This window comes from Lygodium microphyllum, chromosome 8, assembly GCF_053477565.2.
Source record: "Lygodium microphyllum isolate KBCC chromosome 8, Lygodium_microphyllum_v1.1.10, whole genome shotgun sequence".
In the NCBI taxonomy this organism is placed as follows: domain Eukaryota; kingdom Viridiplantae; phylum Streptophyta; class Polypodiopsida; order Schizaeales; family Lygodiaceae; genus Lygodium; species Lygodium microphyllum.
In genome coordinates this window covers 104,553,288-104,578,648 of record NC_141142.1, presented here as the reverse complement: position 1 = coordinate 104,578,648, position 25,361 = coordinate 104,553,288, and the positions used below count along the sequence as shown (strand labels likewise).

General features: G+C 41.2%; 1 protein-coding gene across 2 annotated transcripts; it reads left to right on the top strand.

Moving 5' to 3' along the window:
- The first annotated feature begins 10,014 nt into the window (after positions 1-10,014).
- Positions 10,015-13,619, top strand: LOC148032690 (IAA-amino acid hydrolase ILR1-like 4). 2 transcript variants are annotated; one of them, XM_087683319.1, is made up of 6 exons: positions 10,015-10,585; positions 11,015-11,140; positions 11,484-11,798; positions 11,964-12,092; positions 12,184-12,568; positions 12,754-13,619. In XM_087683319.1, the coding sequence occupies exons 1-5, from the start codon at positions 10,127-10,129 to the stop codon at positions 12,565-12,567; spliced, it is 1,413 nt and encodes a 470-aa protein (XP_087539445.1). In that variant the 5' UTR covers positions 10,015-10,126; the 3' UTR covers position 12,568; positions 12,754-13,619. The 2 variants fall into 2 exon arrangements, with proteins under 2 accessions (XP_087539445.1, XP_087539444.1); XM_087683318.1 differs by having other exon boundaries at positions 12,735-13,619.
- The last annotated feature ends 11,742 nt before the right edge of the window (positions 13,620-25,361 follow it).

The window sequence follows — 25,361 nt, the reverse complement described above, 5'->3', positions numbered from 1 at the left end:
AGGGAAGTCTACCCTTTTGTATGTTCATTAGCACATAGTATTGTGAGGAGTTCGAGACATTGATTAAAAGCCAAACATGATGTATGACACTTGTCGTGGAGATTTCCAGTTGTTCTACTTTCATGGGATTGCCAATGCCTAACAAATAACAATTGTAAAACTAGAAAAACAACCCTTGTGTAAAAAATAATAGTATCGGATCTAGAAGAGCATCATGGATCAAAGCCTTTCCTATCAAATTTGAAGGTTAGAGTCTTCTTTCGATGTTGGTCAAGATATAAGAGGACGATCAAACTTGATTATCTCCTGAGGCAAAGGTCCCTACGACAAGGCAAGTTGACCAGTAAGACAAGGCTAGTTGAAGCAAAGGTTGATTGGGTTGCATCGATACCTTGGAAAAGTTGTTTTTGGACCCTCAAACTTAAGGATGATCCAAGTGGGCAACCTAAGGGGATCTATGACTAAGCAACCTAGTATTTAGCTCGGAAAATTATGATATGCAACTAGAACTTTCTGCTTTAAGCTGGAGAGTGAATTGAAGAGAAGAAGGGAGGTAGAGGAGTAGGGAAAGACTCGAGAGCGGATGGAAGATTGAGGAGGGCCTTATCCGTGAGGTAGTGGGTGGAGGAAAGGCATGGGGACAGACCCTTTATGGTACATTTATTTTTATGTATGGGTATGGGTCCTTTTTAGTGAGGACCCTTATCTATGATGAGGTGGGGGTGGAGGAGAGGCATGGGGACGGAACCTTTATGGTATATTTATTTATTTATTGGTATGTAAGGGTTCTTTTAGGGCCTAGGGCAACCCTTCAGAAAATCTATGAGATTGGAAAAGGACTACGTGAATTTTTCTTTTTGGGTGGTCTATTCGGAACCCTATTTTTGGGAAAAGGACGTGAATACGCACATGGCGAATATTGACAATGCATGGCAGGGGAGGGTGCCTCGTGATGCACGTGCTGGAATTTCGCACGCACGTTGGCCATTTCACTACGTATTCGTAACTCCTTTTTGAGATTTTTCTTTAAAAATAATACGAATACCCTGCTTCTCGAATCTCAGGCACGTTCGTATTCCCTCCCGAGTCCGGAGGCCCCCTGGGCCCCTCCTTCCTCTTTTTCCCAGTCTGTTTAATCGAATCAAATCCATGCCTTTGTCTAACAACATCCTACAGTGCACTACGTATGCAATTTCGTTCCCTTTTTTTCTTCCTTTTTTTAAAATTCTTCATTCTAACGTCCTTTTTTAAATTCAAAAAAATAAATTTTAAAAATCATTGTCCATTCAAGACCATATTCTCATCACATTCCTTGCAACTCTCGGTGTGGGGGGAAGTTAGGTAGGGTTCCGGAATTATATTTGAGGAAGAGGAAGTAAATCCTTTTCGTGTCATCGTCTCCTAAGGAAATATCCTCTATTGAGATGGTATCTTATATCTAAGTTTAAAAAGTATATCTATATTTTGACAAATTTCAAGAGGACTTATTTCCTTCTAGCAAAAAATTGAGAAGGATTTTCCTCAAGGTGAACAAGTTCTAGGGTGAAGTGAACCACCCCCGCCTTTTTTCCCCAACCCTGGGGGAAGGGGGTTACCTTAACCCCCAACTTCCCCCACTAAGACCCCCTCAAAATGAGTTGCTAGCAATGTTAAGCATGTCTCTCATTTCTCATCACCTTAACCCCCAACTTCCCCCACTAAGACCCCCTCAAAATGAGTTGCTAGCAATGTTAAGCATGTCTCTCATTTCTCATCGGTCACATGGCATGACATCTAATCGCGACTTATTTGCTCACACTCCATCAGTAGCATCGATGAAATTTCGTGCTTTTTACAGTTTTCTCATTTAATCTTTTAGTGTTAAAGGTTGTCATTCGTTTGTTTGCATTGAACAATGCTCTTGTAAGTGCAAGGGAAGAGGAACATATAGGCTACCTATTTTCCCCACCTCACCTTAGGGCAATCGGGTCCTTTAATCTTTTAGTGTTAAAGGTTGACATTCGTTTGTTTGCATTGAACAATGCTCTTGTAAGTGCAAGGGAAGAGGAACATGTAGGCTACCCATTTTCCCCACCTCACCTTGGGGCGATGAGGTCCTTAGGCATTTGCCACCAGCTCAGTAGCCTTGTGTTGGTGGTTGTTTGTTGGGGAGAGATCATGGAAGGCTCCTTAGGCACAAGGTCTCTTTCGTGGATTGTGTAAGTGCTGCCATATGTTTAGTCTCTACTTGCATTCAAAGTGAAGGTGACTACAAATCCAGTAAGTAAGAAATTTAAAAAAACATGTTAGGCATAGCAAACTTTATTTATTTGACATATGAAAGGTCTAGGGGTGGGGGGGTTTGGGCATGACCCCACTCTATATCTATGCATCGCTGTGCAATCCCATTCTGACCTTCTCCGTCTTGTTACGTCATGCGCTACATAGGGTTAAGATAGATAAGATAAACCACCCCCCACCATATGCTTTTCCTCGGGCCTCAAATCATGAATGAATGAATGAGCGGTGCAGTGGGAGAATGTATAATGTAAACAACGGCTTTTATATCCTACCGGGAACTTGAGTCTTGGAAGGCGGCAATGGACGGTGCCGACCACCCTCTCTCTCTCTCTCGGTTTCCATGCCAGCTGAGAACTCGCATGGGAGAACACGTAATATAACGACGTCCCTCACCTCACAAAGTATGCATAATGCCAGCTGAGCAGTGAGAACTCGCATGGGAGAACGCGTAATATAACGATGTGTCACGTCCCTCATCAAACCTCATAAAATACACTTCATGCTTATATCACGACATGCGCGTTCGGCACACGGAGAGAGAGAGAGTCTAGAGAGACAGAGAGAGAGAGAGAGAGAGCCATTGGTTATCAACTCTATAAGTAAGAGTTGTGACACACATAAGTCAATCCACTCGAGGAAGTACACTAATCGGAGGTTAACTTACTCGTGTCCCACTCTTTTGCACCTTAGTCCCACGAGCAACAAACGAAATTATATACTACATTGAGTCAATGTAGTACCTTCATATTTAGAGATACTCCCCACTCCTAGCCTTAGCAAATACACGTGGCAATGTTTTGTAGGATGATGGCTCCTTCTTCATTTGCTTACCTCTGACATGCGCAAAGGTTTCTCTTACCTCCTGATACCTTCCTAGCACTTACTCTCTTTGGTGATGGGCTCCACTCTCTATTAGCGAAGATTGGCTTGAGGCCGTGAGGCTCCAAGTTGTCATCTACCAATTATTGACCTATGCATGGCAGGGCTCTAAATTCCATAAGAGGCTGATGAGTTCACAATGTAATGGTTGAAGTGTGGGTTGCATTGAGAGAGAGAGAGAGAGAGAGAGAGAGGCTAGAGCAATTGCTTATCAACTCTATAAGTAATAATTTCAGAAGAGGCCAATGGGTTCATAATATAGTGGTTCAAATGTGGGTTGCATTGTGTGTGTGTGTGTGAGGCTAGAGCAAATGCTTATCAACTCTATAAGTAATGATTCCATAAGAGGCCAATGGACTCATTATGTAGTGGTTCAAGTGTGGGTTGCATTATTCTAGTGAGTGAGTTCGAATCCCATGTCTCACTTCCCTTGTAGCACATCATTTCACATCTAATAATTCCATTAACCCCTAGCTCAAGTGGTATGGTGCGCTAAACCTAAGATCAAGGGTTTTAGTCTCTTAGGCGAGCAACGATGAAGCCACTTCCCTTGTAACACATCATTTCACATCTAATAACTCCATTAACCCCTGGCTCAAGTGGTATGTGCATTAAACCTAAGATCAAGGGTTTCAATCTCTTAGGCAAGCAATGGTGAAGCCACTTTGTATGCTCTAAAAATTTGATCATGGCTCCACTTGGTTGGCCACCAAGATGGACGTTATATTGGGACCACATGTTGAGTTGGTAGTCAAGGGTTTAGGTGGCCCTTGTTTACAAGTAATTGATGTAAGCTCGGATATTCAATTAATACAACATCAATTCATATCCAATAATTCCATAAGAGAATGGCCAATACCTACTAGCTCAAGTGGTAGAGAGCATGTGTAAGGAACCCAAGGTCATGAGGAAGCAGGTGCAAAGGGGAGAGTGAGAGCAAAGGAGTGTGTATGTGTGTGCGAAAACAATTGTTGATCACAATTTAACTAGTAATCTCATAGTTATTATTCGTTCAAAGCCTATTGGAAGGGCCAATAACTACCAGCTTGAGTCATAGATAGTTGTGTAAGGTACCCTAGGTCATCCCCCACAAAACTATTTAATTACAAGGAGGATCCTTGTCCATTGAAGTTAAAGTATGGTGTGCCTCTGCTCCCTCCTTGTTCACCCACCAAATAAGGGCCAATTATGAAAGCGGAAAGGTTTCTGATCATTTAGTGTTTACAAAAAGCCAAGGTTTAATGTTAAATGAATTGTTAAATTTGAAAAAAGAAACTTGAAATCTTTGGAGAAAAGGTTTTCCACTTTAAATTTTAGGATCATTTTACTTGTAATATGCCCACAAAACCTACCAAATCCACTAAAGAACTATGCTTTGTCAAGGTTGGTTTTTGGATTGGCTCCAAAACCTATTTTTCATGAACATTGTTTTAATTTACTAGTAATGTTGAGTTAGTCTTTTAAAGGGGCTTTGGTGCCCCCCTCAATTGACAAGCCTACAACATAAGTATGGGGTTATCAATAGAAATGGTTAAGACCTATAGGAGGTCCACAAAAAAGGTAGCCATTTTGTTAGTCTTTGCATCCCTCTAATTTTAATCCTTAATAATGGTTGGTTGGCTTATCAATAGAAATGGTTAAGACCTATGAGAGTTTCACATACAATGTAGCAATTTAGCTAGTCTTTGCATCCCTCTAATTCTAATACTCAATAAAGGTTGGTTGGGGATCATTAGCAAGTAGCAACCAAACTGATAGGGATCCACATTTGCCCATTCATATCACATGTCCAAGTTCATGTTTGAAGAGGTCAAATAGTACTAAGCAGCAATCAACCTCATATGCATTTTCATGTCTAAATAACTAAATGCTTGTGACTCTAAATAACTCAATGCTTGTGATCCTCTTAGGGTAATGAGATTAGGATAAAACCCAACCAACAAAATACCACATACCCCATGGAATCTAGATAAGATCTCAACATGGATAGACGGTTAATTTTAGCAATCTCTTTTGGTTTATCAATGTGTGTCAAATCACCTGACTTTGTGTTTGTGTTTAACAAGAAGATTCCCTACTTTAGTAGCATTGCTTTGCCGCGCGCGCGCGCGTGTGTGTGTGTGTGTGTGTGCGTGCGTGCATGCGTGCGTGTGTGTGTGTGTGTTCATTTTGTGCTAACTATTGAACAAATATTAAAATTATCTTTCAACATTAAGTTGGTAATCCTTTGTTGCAACTAACCATGCATTCCAAGGAACTATGTCATATATATATCAAGAGTGTCATATGTAAGTTGCATTAAAAGCAATCCTAAGCAAGAAAGATTCTATAAGTGTTTAAGGTTAAATAAGAGGTAAATATAGTTACAAAATTTCTTTTTCATTATCCATTTTAAATAATGGTAAGAACTTGTGTGTTGTAGTGATATATGGACCTTCTATTTTCCCAAATTGTAGAAGCATTGGACCTTCAAGAGATGCAATAATGGCCATGTAGCTAATTTGTATGTTGTACCATGTTGATATAACTTGTAGTATGAGAACAAAGGACTTATTCAAGTCACTTGGTAAAAGCCATGTAAATTTGCAATAAGTTTCACATGAAGCTCATGTTTATCACTGTAGAACTTTGTACATGCAATTTGAGACCAATACTTAGATGAAGCAAGAAAAGTTTTGCTACCAACATATCATCACATGACAAATGGATGTTAAAACCACCCCCCTAAATGCTACCAAGTCATGTGTACCTTACCCTAAGGTTTGTCATGTCATAATAGAGTGGGTCCTACGTTTAGAAAGCTTGTTGTTCCTTCTTTAGGCATGTATAGTTCAAATTCAAGCTCATGCTCTATATGTATTGGGAGTGCAATTTTTTTCATGTACTTCACTCTAGGTGCAATGTGGGGTGTCGGAGAGAGAGAGAGAGAGACGTTCTAGTAACTTTTGCACGATTGGTCCTTGGTTTTGATGATTGGAGAGTTGTACTCCAAGCTATCAATGATCATTAAAATGACTTCCAAGCTCAATCGAGTCATATGAAAAAAAGTTTAACAAGCTCCCTTTCTAACAGTTGCCTACATTACTTTTGAGTACTATTGCACCAACCATAATGTATCACACTTTAATTAATGTTTCATGTTGTCAAATCAAAATATCATGTCAAGTTTAATGGTTGTACATGCATCAACCACCCATCTACTTTTTGAATTTATTGCACTCAATGGTAGAGTATGCCATTGCACAGCTTGAAGTTGAAATGTGTATGGAGTTTGTGAAAACTATTAAGATCAAACAATTATCTTTTGGAATTAGAAGTGTTTGTGATTTTCAATGCAAAAAAGATGGGCATTCCCACATGGTATACGTAACCAATTTTGTTGATAGATATGACATATTCGCATATTTTATATAACAAGATCATGATATTTTTAAATTTCATTCAATCAATTGACAATAAGTGAACCATGTGAATTTGTAGGACTTGCTGCCTCATTATATTAGCAAAAACACATTTTGAATATTTGAGGACAATATACTTGTGATGCTAAGAGGATACTAGTGATGTTAAGAAGCATATCCTAAAAAAGAGTCCCATTTGTATCATAAATTTTTATGGAAATATCAAAGTTTGAACTTCTATAGAAAGATTTTTGCAAGGGTCTAAGCTTTAAGTTCAAATTGCTCTTATGATGTTTCAAAACATTGTCCATGAGCCATAATCATTCATGTTGTGCATGCTAACAAGTAGTGACTTTTATGTGCACATGGTTCAAAACAAGTTTAGCCAAAGCTTTGGTTTGATGCAAAAGCGACGCACGCGATGGCTTACGTAAGGTAGCATAAGTACTATTGGTGTCACTCTTATTATCTTGTATAGATAAAAACAATTGCAATGCATCATATGATATTGAGTTATTTCATCTTTGAAAAATCCAAACAAACACATGTTGTGCAACAAGTCCATATGGAGATAGTTGTAGCCTATAGGAAGGGGAAAATCATGAGATGACACAAAAATTGTTTTTTGGTTCATGACTAATCAACAAACCTTGGGGATGGAGAATGCACCTAAAGCATCAAATATGATACATTGTTTACTCTTGTCTAGGTTGATGGTCAAGCCTAAAGTTCATGTAGGAAATTGAGAAGCACACCTGAAATAAGAAGATGCCATTCTATATTCACTACTAAAATACAATTTATTACCATCAACTTTGCCTTGTAGTAATCACAAAATAGTTCTTTTGCCACCCACTTGAGTGAGGTTGGACTAGGTTGTCTTATAAATGATTGCAAACATCATAATCTAGTATTATTCTCTTGCTTAACTTGTGAGCTCAAAGTTTGATTAGAATGAGGTCATGGGTTGTTATACATGGGATTCTTTAAGATGCATCATCATGTTGCATGGTTCACAAGTGGAAATCATAGTTTTGACAAGTACAAATCCTTCATCACCACATGATGGAATTCATGGTCATAATTGTTGTCTTTAAAGTAACACACGAGTGTTGGTCTTGGCTTTAAAAACTCAAACTTTTAGTGTTGTAAAGTGTGATGAAGCATTGTGATTGTTGTTAAAAGAGACTTGTAACTTTGTAGTGTAATACATAATGACAAACATCAATCATCAATAAGTGCATTAAAGTAAACATAGTTGAAAGGAAATTCAAGTCTCATACTTTCTAGGAGAATAATGAAATGCCCAAAAGAGGGGAGGGGGGATCTTGGGTCATCAGCCATCCAAAGCTCATAGAAGAGCAAAGAAATCATATAGAATTGCAAGTTGATGAGATGCAATCTAAGATTTATGCAAAAGTAATAAGGTACAGCAAGCCAATCTTGTATACTACGTTGGGAAAGGCAACTCACGAGAGAGAGAGAGAGAGAGAGAGAGAGAGAGAGAGAGAGAGAGAGAGAGAGAGAGAGAGAGAGAGAGAGAGAGAGAGAGAGAGAGAGAGAGAGAGAGAGAGAGAGAGAGATGTGTCACACACACACACACACACACACACACACACACACACACACATGCACACGCACACGCACACGCACACGCACACGCACACGCACATGCACATGCACACGCACACGCACACACGTTCATATGTAAATACTAGTGTGTGTTCCCAATAGAAAAAATGTAAGTGTGATGTATCGAAGTCTCTAAATTTTAGTCAAGTGAATATGAGCTAAGTGGCATTTCTATAAGTAAATGACTGGGTATTCCTTAGATACATTCAATTTCAATAGTATAAAACATAAATATTCTATTCTTACCTAAACATTTAGGGCACATGTCAAATGATGAAGATGTTATAATGAAATTGCATAAACTACATGTTCATCTTATAAGTAAAGTGTCTCAAAATTGGGTGTTCATTTAGCAAAAAAGGATATTCATAAAAAACATTTTTTGGAGTTGATACAAAAACCTTCAAACATGGTGATTGTGTGTTCATGAAAAACATTTTTGGAGTTGATACAAAAACCTTCAACTTGACTGTTTACAAGTTCTTTCATAAAACTTGCAACTTTTTTTGTGTGTATTATGACTAAATTTTGAACTTCGAAAAGCATCTCACTAGAACTTAGCACATGAAGGTGCTTGATGGCCATATTGAGACTTGTGGCTCACAAAAACACAACCTATTGTTAGTAACATCGTGAGAACATGGCTAGATAGAAATAGCAATTGATCGTGAACTAGTGGCCATCATTGTAGCTGCACACAAGTGAAGCCACTATGAAGTCATGTTTTAAAAAAAAAAATAGAAAGAAAAATCAAATCATATCAAAATTTATGAATATTTACATCATGGGTATAATTCCCAATATAATGAGGTAGAGCATAGCCCTTTTAAATAGATGCCAAGGTTATAACTTCTACACCATGGTCACATTATAATGAGACAGAGCATTAGCCTTTTAAACATGTGCCAAAGGTTGTATCACTCAAAACATATTTGCTTAACAATTACAAATGTAAGACCATGCCTCCACTATTTCATCACATGCTCCTATCTACATCATACTAAGGCTATTTTTGAGGCTCATGTGCTCGAGCTATGCTTGCTCGACCATTGCATACCAAGGCTACTTGTGAGACTCATGTGCTCAAGCTATCCGTAGTGTTTTCTTCTTGACTTGGTTTCTTTGTGAGCATTTGGACAATTACAAATGTAAGACCATGCCTCCACTACATCATCACATGCATAGGACATCATCACATGCTCCTATGCATACCAAGGTTAGTTGTGAGACTCAAGGCCATGCTACTTGTTGTAGACTTGTTATACTTTTTGGGAGTCTTGCAAGTAAAGTAAGATGCATGTGGCACCTTTTCTAAAACCTCATACTTATTGTAAAAGCAGATCACTTTACTTAGACTCTTGCCACATGCTCAGTCACTGTTTGCATCTGAAAGTAAAGGTGACTGTAATTTTAGTAAGCAGGAGAGAAAAAGAACATGTCATGCGATTGAAACTCGACCTAGTTGACATTTGAAATATCGCATAGGTCTACGTGTGGCTGGACTCTTGAAAGGCTTTAGAAGAGTCTAGTTATTGCAAGTGGCATGGCCCATGTGTGCTCAAGCTATCTTTGCGTAACTTGGTTTTGTTGAGGACATTGTATGGGGGCAGAATCTCCAATAGATCAAGAGTGGCAGCATAAAGGGTGGGCGTTGTAACAGATTTTTCTTCGTGGACCATATCATACCTAGGGCCCCAGGGACTGTATGTATATTTCTCGTTACTTATATTTATGTAGAATTTCATCGGCTGGATTATTAATCCATAATCCATTACTGGCTTTAGTCACCTATTCTCCCTATTTAAAGCTCATGCTGGCCACTGCCGTTCTTTCTATCGATGCTTCTTATGCAGCATCATCACCAGATTCGGAAACCCAATTCCTTCTAGCACAAGCCCTATCGGTCCTTTTGGGTCCCCTGCCCTTTTCCTGACATGGGTCTTCTCCTGCCCCTGCTCTTGCCCCTTCTGTTCCTGTCTGTGCGCATGGCAGCCTCCTTCTACACAGACAATGGCTTCTCCTACCCCCTCATGGATGGCCTCGAGACCGCCACCTCCGATTTCGCATCAGCGGTCACTGCATCCCTTGGGGCCATGAGGAAAGCAGCGGTGGCGCAACCGACAATTGAGCGCGACGCCGCTGGCGAGATTGTTCTCATGTCCAAAGACCCGGGCTTCTCTGCGTGGCTTAAGAGCGTGAGAAGGGCCATCCATGAGAATCCCGAATTGGCTTATGAGGAATTCGAGACCAGTAAGCTCATACGGGCCGAGCTCGATAGGCTTGATGTCTCGTATCGATGGCCGATTGCCGGAACCGGCGTGGTCGCTTCGATTGGGACCGGGAAGGCTCCTTTCGTGGCCCTGCGAGCTGACATGGATGCCCTGCGCATACAGGTTACAAGACCGTTCCATTCCTCTCTTAGGATATCTTTTGGGTCTTTCTTGTTATTCATCTTCTCAGTTCAGCATCGACGTTGCATGCCAATCCATTCGCTTCTCAGGATGGTTTTTTCGGGGCTTCTTGTTATTCATTTTCACAGTTTAGCATCAAATTTGCATGACAACGATCCCAACCGTAGCATATGGTAGAAACACATATATCAAATTGCCCAAACCACTGAGGTGCTTCTCTCTGTAGCTTGTTCCTTTGTACCTTGAAATATGTATGGTTGCTCCATAAACTGCACTAGTTCATAATACCTTGTAAGGTCAGACCTTTGCAATTCTGTCGTTACGAATATATGTGTAGAGGAGAGAGGTGGAGAGCAAGCCAGGAGAAGAATCAGCATTGCTTACTGAATTTACCTATTTGTGCCTATGCAGGAAGCAGTTGAGTGGGAGCATAAGAGTAAAGTACCTGGCAAAATGCATGCATGTGGACATGATGCTCATGTAGCCATGCTCCTTGGAGCTGCCAAGCTGCTTAAACAACGCCTAGATAAATTACAGGTATGAATTCCCGTGCAGGGTGAAAGCAGTAGCATTGCTTGCGTGACTACACTGCCCCTTCAATGCTTTGCATTGATGCGACTGCTTGAGTATCATGGGCCGCTTCATACAGGGCTATATATGTATACATTCAATTCTGTCCATGTTGATTGGATGGCCATTGTGCTAAGCACTTTCTGTCACCAGAGTTTAGCAGTTTGCATGAGGCAATTTCTTGATGATGCACGATGGCATAGGGAGCATGGCTGGGGGCTTGAAGGAGACATACATTTAAAGCCCTAAATTATAGTTGGATTAACTAGGTTTTTCTGATGGAACTTTCTACTATTCTATGCTGGAACAGGGCACTGTCTTGCTGATATTCCAGCCTGCCGAAGAAGGTGGTGCTGGAGCAAAACGTATGATAGAGGAAGGAGCTCTTGGGGAAGCAGAAGCTATTTTTGGGATTCATGTAACACATGCTCAACCAACAGGGGTAATTGGAGTCAGGTCTGGCCCTCTTTTAGCTGGGTGTGGCTTTTTCAAAGCCATTATAACAGGAAGGGGCGGTCATGCTGCACTTCCTCAGCATTCAGTGGATCCTATTGTTGCAGCTTCTTCAATTGTTTTGAGCCTGCAGCATCTTGTGTCACGAGAGTCAAACCCTCTTGATTCACAGGTACCATGGTGGATTGTGTTATTCTGGTCAAATTTGCATTCATGTTAACAATGATGACTTGTATGCTAAAGACACTCCCCCTTCCTTTATCTGTTCGATGTGTGTTGTTGTTCTTATTGGACTCAGAAACTGAATCCTGCCCCAACAATTGTTTGCTGAATGCAGGTTGTATCAGTTACAACTTTTGATGGTGGCAGTGCATATAATGTGATACCAGATTCTGTTGTAATTGGTGGAACATTTCGAGCTTTCACAAGTGATAGCTTTGAAATGCTGAAATTGAGAATTCGTGAGGTGATTTTTCCTTCAAGTGGTGCTGTCCCTTGTCTATTTTGTTGATACATGGGTTTTAATCCCAGAATTTCTACTTAATTCTTTTTGGCAGATAATAGAAAAGCAAGCAGATGTGCAGCGATGCCATGCAGAAATTGACTTTTTGGAGGAAGAGCATCCCTTCTATCCTCCAACTATCAATGATCCGAATTTGTACGAGCATATCCGGCATGTAGCGGCTGATGTTGTAGGAGAAGAGAACATAAGAAAAGTCACACCTGTGATGGGAGCAGAGGATTTCTCATTTTTTGCAAGAGCCATTCCTGGAGGGTTTTTTTTCATTGGGGTCAGGAATGAAACTTGTGGATCAGTTCATTCAGGTCATTCACCCTTGTTCTTTCTTGATGAAGAAGTTCTGACTATTGGTGCTGCAATGCACACTGCTATTGCTGAGAGATATATCGAACGGGCTGCAAATTGCACCTCAGTATCATGAGGTATGTCGGTTTGCTGTCTCAGACTTTGCTACTTAGTTAGTACAGGCCTGCAGCTTTCTGAGGAGATTGTAACAAATAGTTGGCAATGATCTGCTAGCTTGAAACATCTGCAAAAAGATTGAAACGCTTTGCATTGAATGAGGCTCTGATTCTAACTTTGAAACAGATGGGAATTATGCACACAGGCTATTGCTGTCTTGCCAGATCATGTTGATGTGCTGTTATGCTTTGGGAAGATCCTGCTACTCATTGTTTCATCATTTTTTTGAGCTGCAAGAACATCAAAGTTGGTAACAACCTGGCAAGCACAGTGAGGTGAGGATGGGCTCTCCTCAAGACTGTATCATCATGCATGTGGAATCTTCTGCCATCAAAGATGGGCTCGCCAACAATGACCAATTCTTTGGACAAGATAACCCGATCAAAAGCTCGGATGTCATCCGAATACTCGGGAGTGTAAAAGAGAGATTTCTTGCTGATAACAGCACTTAGTCTAAGATCTTATGCTTACAAACTTGCAGCTCTCTCTCTCTCTCTCTCTCTCTCTCTCTCTCTCTCTCTCTCTCTCTCATATATTCTTTTGTTTCAAGGCGCTGCTAAAGCCTGCTTTGATCTTCTCCAGCTGTGCTATCTGAGCTCCAAGATTTGTTTTGAAGCATCGCCATAGGCTGCTGATGGACTTTGCATGATCGAGTCGTCATTTTTAAAGAATTAGCAGCAGCACCACTTGAGTGGGGACTAATCTTAGCCTGACATTTAAATTTTGCATCAATCAATGTACATTAATCACATATGCACATCGACCAACAAGAGCTTTGGCCACGGTTCTTGCCCATTCAGGACCCCTAACTTTTTATAATGTGGGAATGTAGTATTAGTAATATCAACAATGAAGCACCTAAGGGGGGTGTCCCACAGCTCTATTTAACTAGCCTTTTAAAGAGCTTTAGTGAATGCTCTCTAAATGGAGCCATGCTTATGTAAATCTTTCGAAACGATCAAAATCTCTTGTTTACATCATTGTTTATCCAAAGCAATACCAAAGCTTTTGAAATGAGCCTTCCTCAAGGGAAAGGGTGGTAATGACCTAATTAAAGATTAGAAGTATTAGTTTCACATAAATTGAAATTGAAATTGAAATGTCACCGATTAATTCTTGGACATTGGATGCCCTATAGGTCCCAAAAGTGGCATTCCTTGCATATTTCTTTACATTATATTGCAATTTGTTGGACTGCGACTAGATTCCTTCAATCTCTTGCACTAGTTCAAATGCCACTTGGTGTCATGAATGATCATGAAGCCTTCAATTTAATTTGCCCCTTGATCTACAAGCGAATTGGGGTTTACCTTGCTCCTTGGATGATAAATTTAGCCCCAAATTTGATGTTGATTGGCTAGTCTCTTGGGATTTCTTGAAATTTTAAAATTCAGTTATTGAACTCCATGTGCTATAGCTCAAATGTTGAGCTCATTTTTTGAGATGGTTGTTAAGTCTTAATTCTTACTGTAAGATTATGGTTTACAACAAAAATTCTTTGAGTGAACCCTTTTAGGATTGAATTTGACACATATCTTTTGAGACAAGTGAAATGGTTAAGGGAATAGAGAGGAAGCTGTAGAGAGAGATTCATATATTTATTGTGAGGCATTAGTGAAATTGAGTTATTGTTTACCAATCCAAATGGATTCATTGGTAGCAACACGAGCATTTGAGGCTGCAATCTTTAGAGAAGAGTACATTAGTAGAGTAATCATTGGCTTTTCAAGGTCAAGAATATACAACCTTCTTCACTAAAATGATCTCCAATGAGTACGGAATAGTTCCGAAAGTAGGCAATAGCAATTTAATACCTCTCCCCAATAGCTCCTATTTGCAAAAATGAGATCTTCTTTGGCATTTTCAAAAATTTTAATAAGAAGTTTTACCAAGTGGTAGATAGCTTTTATTATCCATTTTTGAATGCTTCTTAAAATTATTAAATTAATTCATAGAATATTAATTAATATTTTTTAAATAAAATAATGAGATCTTCCAACAATGCAAGTTGAACTGCAACTTGACAGGGGCAAATTCGAAGAAGTGATTCCACAATCCCCTTCACCCCACTCTGAAGAACAACAGGAGTCAACAAATAGCCGCGGAAAGAAAAATTGCCCTGAGGGCAAAGAGAAAGAAAATGGTGGAAGAAGCCAGATAGAGTTTGAGGGCCAAACCTATGTTACAGTTGTCCGCACCTCTTCCACTATGCCTAGGTGACCTGCCAGCTAGCTTTCATGTAGTACTCGTAGTCTGGGAGAGACAAGAAAAAGAGAAATAGCCTTTTAACTTCAACTTCCTCCTCCCTAACGACCTACGTAAAGTCCTTCCCCGTGGAAGAGGTGATCGATGTTGGAAGCCGGCTAGGTCAACAATGGCTAGAAGAAAGAGAGAAGAATCCCACCCTCTGGGGCATTGAGGATGCGGAGTATTAACAAAATAAGGTTTTTGAAGTGCTTCCGGATACGAGTGTTAGCCATTGTGGCGGAGATACATTTGTGATGACAATGTGTTCTCTTGGATGGCTTTTTGTAATACCCTCTCTGAGAGAAACAACCCCACCTTCATGGTGTGGGTAGGAGTATATTTTGATACAAATACCCATGGTTGCTACGACTTTCCCATCATGTATAACCCCTGTACTACTACCTTAGCACAAGCCCTCACTTTCACCTCGGATAGTCTAGATGCTACCATGACCCACTTCATTGCTGACTTCTTCTCCTGTCCCGATCCCGCCTTCATTACCACATGCAACTACCTTAGGCTATTAAAAATCTTACTTGAGCAAAATTCCACCCCGACAGAACGTGGTCTCCTCCCACTCTTTTTTGATCCTAATGCCATAGATAGTTGCAGAATGGCCCGCCTAATGATGCAAGCCAGCCTTCTACCTTCCTTTTGCATAGCTATTCTCGAGGATATGAGTGACAGCTAATTCACCCGTTGTAACCATCCATTCCTCTCTACCACCTCTTTCCATGTCTGCTTGAACCTTAAGGGTTACATGCAAAGTTGGAAATTTTTGAGTTACTTCATTAAATCCCCTTCCCCACCACATTCTAATGATGATAACTAGCAATTAGCTACTACCTGAATCATGTAACTCAACAAGCAAAAAAAAAAAAAGTGACATTTTGGTTTCAAATGTGGAGGGGGCTCACACTCAACTGCCAAGATCCACGGACCGCTTATTGTTTCAAGCGAGCTTTAATGGCTATCTCTCACTTAGTCGACGTGCCTTTGAACTTACGAGTGTAGTAAGCTTACCTTGATGCCGAAATGAGTTGCCTCCTCCCTCGCACACACCGGTAGCTCCACGATCTTAGATGCTAGCTCAAGTATTCTCTTGCCTCCTGCATCGAGCTCCATCTACCAAAGCTGCACACACAGGAGAAAAGAAAAGAGATGTTGAAGAGCTTCATCTCTTGATCCCTCACTCCCACACACTCACTCCCTCACACTCTTACACTCCCTCTCTCGAGCACACACACAAGCAAGGTGAAGAGAAGAAGAGAGGATTCTTGTTAGCTACACACCAAAGAATGAGCTTCCATTCACTTTTTGAACTTTATATTCAAGCCCTAAAATCCCATGGGCACCCATTCCTTTTTTACATGACCGACCGCTGTGGCAAGGTCCTTTTTCCTATTTTCCTCTTCTTGGTTTATGCCTTAAGCCTACACCCGTATATTCTTTTACAAATGGCACAGGAGAAAGCCTAGCACTCTTTTATAAGAGTTTTTAGAGTTTTTTGAGACGCCTTCCTTTTAAAATTTCACTTTTTGCCTCAGCTTAGCTTTAGGGGCCGCCTTTGCGCCTTTACTTTTTTTCTGTCCTTTTTTCGCTCTTTGCTTCATATTTCTGCTATCTCGAATTGAGGTTAACACTAAACATCAAGGCCCGCTACCTAGGAGCAGACTCCCACAACCCAATAAGGCTAAGAACCCACACTCGAAACCTAGAAGGCCAAGATGAAACTACCAACATTGATGAATGGTCAAGTTGTGATGGGTCTCCATGACCTTATTGAAAGCTCAAGGCTATTACGAGGGTAATACATGGATATAGGTATCTAAAGCCAAGATGGCCAAGGGTACTACTCAAACATCACCCTTAAGCTTGACCATACAGAGCATAAAGATGAATCAAGCACACATGCCACAAGAGACTCATGCTGCGAAACCCATAGAACCTCAAAAGCCTAGGCCAGCAAAGTCTAAACCGAGCTATTGACAAAAACTACACCTCACTACTCATAAGTTGTCTCAACCTAATCCCACTTGTGCCCATAAGGCCTAGAAGCATCTAGTAGTGCGATACCCGCATGTCCAACCAAGCCATTAAACAAGAGGCCAAGCCACAACCTCAGGAGGAACCCAAGCTGCAACAATCACCTGCTGAACTATCTAGTTTTAATCAAACCCCAAACATTGATCGGTCTTAAATGCTCTTATAAGTGGAGATCAATTTTGTTGAGATGTTTGCAATCACACTTACTTTAGTCTCTTTGTAAGGAGTAGTGAGGGCTCAGGACTAGAATCCCATATGCACAGTAGGAGAAGTGCTACCAACCAGTTTCCTATAAAGCATTGTACTTGCTTTCTTTTCTAATGCAATGTCATATTACTTTTGTCCTTTAGTAAAGTCTTTGTGTCATTGTCAGTCTTATACACAAGATTGTGTTTATGAGTCCAAGTCTCAATCTTGGAACCTAATTCACTTGTGTAACAATCAATCATGTCAGTGTCTTCATGAACTCGCTCTTTCTCTTCCAACATCTATAGCTTTCGCATTTGCCATGCTCTAGATCCCACATCTTTTCACATGGTATCCGAGCTTAACTGAGCATGGCCCAACTCTCCTTTCACTCCTCTTAGCTCCTCTCTATCTCAGTCTAGCTCAGTTTGAGTGCATGACTCCCATTTCTCACTTGAATTTCACAGTCACCTTGTGGTAGCCATAGCCAGATAGGACCTGCTGTACTTTGAGCTTTCATATCTCATCATAGAGGTCATATCTTTGGAAGCTTCCTTTTAGACAATTGTGCCTTTGCTCAGGGCAAAGCTTCCTATCACATAACACCGTAACATTGGCCACTCCAAAGCTCAACATTGCCAAAATTTGTGGTCACTGCCCAGAATGCACTTGCTATCGTTTGTACTGTTTCCGCCATCACTATAGTCCGCAATATTGACGAGCACCATAGGGCATTGATAACCCATCAAGTCAGCTTCATTTCCATATAAAAATTTTTAAAAATAATCAAGTATAGCTCATGCAATGCCAGAAAAACTAGGCTACCCCTAGAAACCCTAACTGCAACTCCATAGCCATTTTCACCTAAGCTCAAAAATCTTATCATTTTCTCTCTCTTGCCACCTTGAGCAACCCATTGCACCTATCACACCTCTTTAGTCTTTTTGTAAGGAGCAGTGAGGGCTCAAGACTAGAATCCCATATGCATAGTAGGAGAAGTGCTACCATCCAGTTTCCTATAAAGCATTGTACTTGCTCTCTTTTCTAATGCAATGCCATAGTATTTTTGTCTTTCAGTAAAGTCTCTATGTCATTGTCAGTCTTATACACAAGATTGTGTTTATGAGTCCAAGTCTCAATCTTGAAAGCTAATTCACTTGTGTAACAGTCAGTCATGTCAATATCTTCATGAACTGACTCTTTCTCTTCCAACCTCCACAGCTTCCGCATATGCCATGCTCTAGATCCCGCATCTTTTCACAAAATCTAACCTTGGCCATATACTTAGCTAAGGATACGAGGGATGACTTGGTTTCTTGCCTTAGACACTTGGATGTTACCTTTATGACACTTGATAAAAGCTATGACAGGCTCGATCTAGGTCTTTTGGACGAGCCTACAGCGACGGAAGTGTGTACACTCCCTTGTTTTTGGGAAAAATCGCAATTTGCATTCATTAAGGCTTCTGAAGTAATTGAGGAGCTAATTGCCACCAAGATCTTTAGAGAACATGCACGAAAGCAATGCCTCATTATGTCCTATGACAAGAGCACTATCCTTCCTATAGACCAAGAAATCAAGGAGTCAAAACAACTTGTTGACACCGACTCCTCTTTCTTGAAGAAATGGTATGCTCTCCGACTTCAATGGGAGGTAGAGGGCTACTGAATCATGACTAACGTTGAGCAACGATGTGCCATCAAAACCTTGGAGTATGACCCTACTTATGTAAGTAGCTCCAATCTCCTATAGGGTGTTGAACACCATTTGTAACTAATCCCTAGAAGATAACCTCCTAACCCACTCGTATTTAGATCGAATTTTGATTGAGAAGGAGCTACACATTGCCAGTCAAGTAGATTCTGGTGACTTCCTCATGGATGTTCTCACCTACATCACTCAAGTAGGCATTTGTCCTTTCGACATGTGAAATTAAACATGTAAGGAAAATGAAACATGCAAGGAAAAATGTAAAGTTTCAATCAACGTTTGGATGAAAATTAACTTGTGATTGAGGAAAAGTGTCATAAAATTTTACAAATGAATAGAACTGATCGAAGGAAAATTCTATTTTTGTGCTTAAGCATGTTCTTCTTTCCATAAAAGCATGATCGACTCCCGCTTATCTTCTAGCAAGAAAGTGTCTTAAGAATGCTAATGGTGAACCATGGTTTCATGACAAGGTCCGTTCACAGACGAGGAAATAGCAAAGTATGGCCTTTCCCTAAAAAATCACACCTATAACCAGCTCAAGTTCCGAAGTATCCACAATATTGAAGAGGTGGTGGCTAAGGAGGAGGTTTCCAAAAGGGTTGTGGAGCAATGCAACCTAGCCAAGTACCTTGAGAAATTTCGACAGGAGCCCAACCACACCAAATGTGTGGAAAATTTTGAGGACCTCCAACCTTGACACAAGGAATGTGGAACGGTGACTGTGGGGAGGGGAGAAGGAGCTAAGCAAGTGCAGATTCAACTCAGTGAGGCCTTGGTGGAGAAGGCACTGGGTCTAGAATCCAAGGTGGAAAGGAGACAGAAGTGGAATGTTTATGCCATGTTGAACATGAAGAAGGAACAAGTCTTCAAAAATGATGGCATAAGCATTTAAGACATCCCCGACCCAGAAATCAGAATGCAGGCAAAAGTCATCCATTCACTTTTCTCTAGCCAAAGATATAACTCCCTCATGCACAAAATTAGTGTGCCCATGCTAGAGAGCTTGGCAGTTCACTCGTTGGATAAAATAGACTAGAATGGCTACGTGTAGAAAACCATCGATCAATCCACTAAGGCACTAGCCTTGGGAAGCAAGTCGGTTGGTGGAGAATCCTCAGCATTAAAGGGAGCTAAGAGATATAAATTGTCATCAAAAGCCTCATTCATTGGGTATGGGGGAAATTTTGACTACTCTCATCCACGAAGTAGTAAAGGAGGCATAGGATGGAGAGGAAGGAGCTGATGAAACACTTAGAAGGTCACCTCCCCATCATGAACAAGAACAGTAAAGTGAGAGAACAGTTAGTGAGGAGGAGGAGAACCAGAAGCCTAGTCCAACAAAAGAAAACAAAAAAATCCGAAGAAAAAGATGACATAGAAGAAGCAGGAAGAAGAAGGGAAGAAAAAAGGAGAAGGCAAACTTGCAAAAAGCTAAGAAAGAGTCAAATAAAGAGGCAGAGGAAAGAAAGAAGAAAGAGTTAGAGATTGAAAGAAGAATCGAAAAGAGTTGAAGAGAAGAGAAAAGAAAGGTTGTTGAAAAGGAGGAGGAATTGAAGAGAGAGAAAGAGGAGAATGTCGTGCTAGCTACGTGCTTGTCCATCAAATAGCAAGGCACACAAGACGAGCTGGGTGCCTTGAGCCCACGAAGAGATGAAGGCTCGGGCTCGAGTGCACATGTACCAGAAATTACATCTCCTGCAGTGACTGAGGGCAAAGACAAGACCCCTATCGACCCCATCCCACCCCTCTTGATATCCACCACTGTAGTAGCAACGCCTACTCAAGGAACCCTGGCCATTGTAGATGCCAACAATCTCATGGCTTGGGTACAGTACTTTGTCAATAAGGAACTAACACAAGGGAAGAGTGTGGAAACCACAACTGTTGGGCAAAAGAGACCAACAGTAGCAGACGTCAAGTCAAGACATGATCCAAAATGATAGAAAGTGGAAACCTCCACGACTTGACTGCTCTCGTAGTTAGAGAAAGCCAAGGAGGAGAAGAAAATAGTAGTGGTTGAGTTGGAAGAGTTGAGAAGGAGTCAATGGTTGTCTTCTAGCTAGAGAAGACTAGGCAGGTGGCCATGTGCCAAAAGGAAATATGCGAGCTGAGAGAAGAGCTTAGAGTAGAGGAAGGAGAAGACGGACGGTGGGAGGTAAGACTAGTCGAAGAAAAACAGAGCTTCATGAGGATACAGTAAAACGCTGCAGAGCCGAGAGAGTTATGTAAAGAACTACAAGTGAAAATGACAAATCTCAAGGATACCACGGCAACACTAGAAACATATAGATAAGAGAAAACCCTCAGATTACACACAGAAATAGAAAACTTGAAACAGGAAATAGCCTTAGAGTAGGAGGAGCAACGGAGACTAAGAAGAGAGATTGAAGATCAAGAGCAGAGGCTAATGGTATTGGTTCGGAGGCAAGGGGAAAGCCTTGATGAAATGAAGAAGAGAGTTGAAGACTGGGCAAACCACAATGAGAGAAGAGTCAAAACCTTGGCATGCTATTTGGCTTAGGTAGAAAAAGATAAAGTGCTAACTGAGAGTAGAGTAGAGGCTGCCCAATGGGCTTTGAAACCTAGCAACGCACCTTCCTCAACACCTTGCTGCAGATAGAGGAAGGGGAGGTCGTTGACGCCATAAAGAAAAAGCTAGGGATTGCACGTAGGGCCTTGTGAGTAGGCTTGCAGATGCCACTGCAACCCGTGGGAGTCAACTTAACCCTTGAAGAGCAACAAAGATACCTATTGCAAGTAGGCTTGACACCATAGGAAATAGATGCACTAGGGTTTGTAGGATTTTGACCCCAATGTCCATTGCCGATACGACTTCCTTATAATCTACAATGCGAAGATTGTACTAAACCTGAAGAGACCCTTGTCTTCACATCCGAAGATTTGTATGACTCTATAGTCCGCTTTGTAGTCTCCTCTTGCCTTGACCCAGATTTCATCACTACATGCAATTACCTTAGACTACTTAGAATACTACTCAGGCAAGATCCCACTCAACAAGAACACAGCCGCGCCATGACTCGATTGATGATGCGAGCTATTCTTCTCCCTTCATTTTTCTTTTCCCTCCTTAAAGATATGAATGATAGCCACTTTACATGTTGCAATCATCAATTTGTTTCTACTACCACAGTGCAAGCTCATTGAACCTCAAAGGGTACTTAAAGAGTTGGAAATTCTTGAATAAATCTCTTAGGCCCCCATCTCCACCCCACTTGGATGATGAAGACTAGCTCTCATCATGAGTTTGTAATTCAAAAAAAAAGAGAACAAAGAGGAAAGAGAAGCACCTCTCACGAGCTGTAACATTTCCCCTCCCTTCCGCCGTATGACCTTCCTCCCCTAACTAAACGATTTTTTAAAAATTGGAAAAGAAAAAAAAGGGAATAATTCCCCCTACTCACGCCGCCAACTGGCAGACGGTGGGGGGGGGGGGGGGGGGGGGCTGCCATGTATCAATGGGGCGGCAGGGTGCGAATCCCTCTTCGATCGATGGAGTTGGGGGTCAAGGAGCCACGCCACATGGTAATCAGGTGCATCCCATTAATCCTACCCTAATGGGAGGCCTTAAGAACTTAGGCCGACTTCATTAGGAAGGGAGAAGTATTCGATGGAAGCCTATGATAACTAACCACCATTTAGGTTGCATCATTCTATCATGTTGGAAATTGTGTTTATTTGCACTTTGGTATGTTTTGAATGAATAAATTGCACGAAAGATTTTACATTCATGCATGCAAAAAAAATCAAGGACCTTATTGATTGTGCTCGTAATGCTTTAGATTATGCACTAACATTGGCATGCTTGAAGGTACTGAAAAACGGGTTGTTAGGACGCTTATGCATATTCGTCACTAAGCAAAAATCATAATTTTTTTTTGCATCACGAAATTGGTTAAACTGAAAAGGTAGAGGTAAAAGCTGGAATCAAGTCCATGAGAATCGTGAGTGCTACAATGATTGGGTTAAGTATGTTTAGGTCATTGCAATAATAAGCTGGGTTTTGGGCTCCTATAATCCTTTAGAGAGATGTAGCTCACACATGCATTAGGCGTGATAACTTCGTGTTCCTCGTACAAAAGAAAAATAAAATCCTTTATTTATAATTTGCGCAAGTGCATTGAAAAGAAAATCCCAAGAGTAGAATTCCACATTGCATCATCATCCTACGAAAGACTTGCAGGTATCGCGGACAGTTTCAGCAGCACTGCTAGTGATTCATCTTAAAGATAGTAATAAGACACGCATATGAAGCATTAACCTTAATTGCTCAAGTAGTTCAATGAGATAAATCCTATATGGGGCTTAACTCGACTTCTTTAGGAATTAAAGGTAACTGAGTCAATCTATTATTACTTCATAAAGTGGACCATGAGACAAGTAAAACACTCACTAGCCTCTATTCCAAATCTGGCCTCGATAAAGCTGAAACAACTTTGAAGATATCACCTTTAACCATGTTGCAATCTGTCGTTAATATAGGAGGTTTGAGTGTCGTTTCTTCCTATGACAAGAACCCTGGATTAAAGACTAGCAAGCTAGGACAGCTTCCATCTGAGAAATATCGGATATAGATCCAATTGCGTAATTGCTCACTCCTATCACATAGGATTGAGGTTGGAAAGAAGGTATTCCCTAACCCTCGGAGGATATTGGAAATTGCCGCCAAGGCAAGAAGCTCAAATGCTAAGCGTCAAGATAGGGACCCCCACCTTAGTAGATGTCTCGAGCACTCACATGCACCTTTGTTTGTGCTTATAAAATTAGGAACACCGCTTCAAAAAAAGATTGTGTAACCCCAAACTCATAAATGCGAATAATGAATTAGGTTGAAATTTTGGAGGCGCGCCAACCCACCCCCAGCTGGTCGCCAACCCTAGCCAAGGGGGTTCTAAATAGCTATGATGGGAACGTGGACCGAACCTGCCACGAGAGGTCTCACTGCAGGTTGGTTTGAATGTAGGAGGACACTTGGATGCTAGGGAGGGGCTCTGGCTGTAAATTCCTTGCCTTAGGGTTCTACTCAAATGATCTGTGTGACTCAGGATAGATTCTCGAGGGGCCCTTATTACTAATGCAAGGCAGAAACGTGGTGGAAATAAAGTGCATCCTTACGGATTGTGGATATTTTCCCTTATTGAAAAAGACTTGTATCTTTGATAAATTGCTAATATTAAGTTTACTTCCAAGGAACTTGTTTGAATTTGTTTTCATGTTAGTGCCATAAGATTACATGAACGAACCCTGCCCTTTAAGAGGCTAATTAAGGAAGCTGCTTTTACATGTCACACCTAAAAGTGATAGGGCTAATTAGATAACTAAAGTACGCCGAATGAGGGAAGCGGGAGGGCAGAACCATTGACGGGTCTGTCCTACGGCAAGGTGGTCCCAGAGAACTGGGAGGCTTCTCACAATATTTTACCGTCGTTAGACCTTTGGGCAATGCGGGTTAGTTTTCTCGAATTCATAACGTTTTTGGGGACTGGAAGCGGATTATTCCCTATAGACAGAGAGGTGGAGTGACGCATCCCTCTCGTTCCTACTTCTCCTTGAACCTAGAGGGCTATGAACTTGCTTGGGTAACTCTACATATAGTAGAGTGACCAGGAAAACTTGACCACTAGGAATTAAAGATTTAGGTCGATCCTAGTGGGTTTGGCCGTGAACATTCTGTTGCAAGGTGGACTTGGAAAAACTTAGGTGACAAACCCCATGACATTCCGTGGGAGTGCCGAGTGGCAGCACTTAGATTCGTTCTCGATGGATTGCCAAAAATGTGCTTAGACAACCAATAGATAGGTACATTACACGAGCAAAGGAGTTAGATCACCTCACTTTACATAGGCCACAAGCACTGTATCTAGGGATTCTCAAGCTAGGTGCATCCGGTGGCTTCAGTCAACCGGTTTCGTCCTTAACCCCCTAGCTCTTTTGATTCCCCACTACACACACTTAGGGCACATCAAGGACAAGACATACCTAGGGAGATCACACTAGCCTACAGTTAGACTTGTCTCCCTAAGCCACACCTATTGCACCTCCCTTATGCATGAATTGGGTCCTCAAGTGTAGGACACCACCCAGGCTTGATCCAACTCCTAGTTCCACTCGCACGAGCTTAATGCACCACATGGTAAGGTAGACACACCCCCTAGGTAGCACACTTATTCCTTTTAGGTAATGACTACAAACCACCAACATCAAAGGATTTGCCATCCACGCAAGACATACATGGCCTCCAACAACACAATCATTTGCCAAGCTTCTCACCTAGCATCCACCCACACAAGGCTTATCATCACCTTAGCAACCATACTTCCAAGCACTAAGCCCTCACCTGCAAAGCCCCTCAAGTGCCATGGGACTGTCTAGGAGGGGGTAATTTTAACCCCAGCTCAAGACGGAATAAAAAGAATTATGCAATGGAAGAAGCATGATGGAGAATAGCTAAAAGCGCAAGGTGGCCTCAAAAATCAAGTCAAAGGTAAAAGCGCATTTTTAAATGCAAGGCACCCCTAAAACTATTGTAAAAGAGCGCCAAAC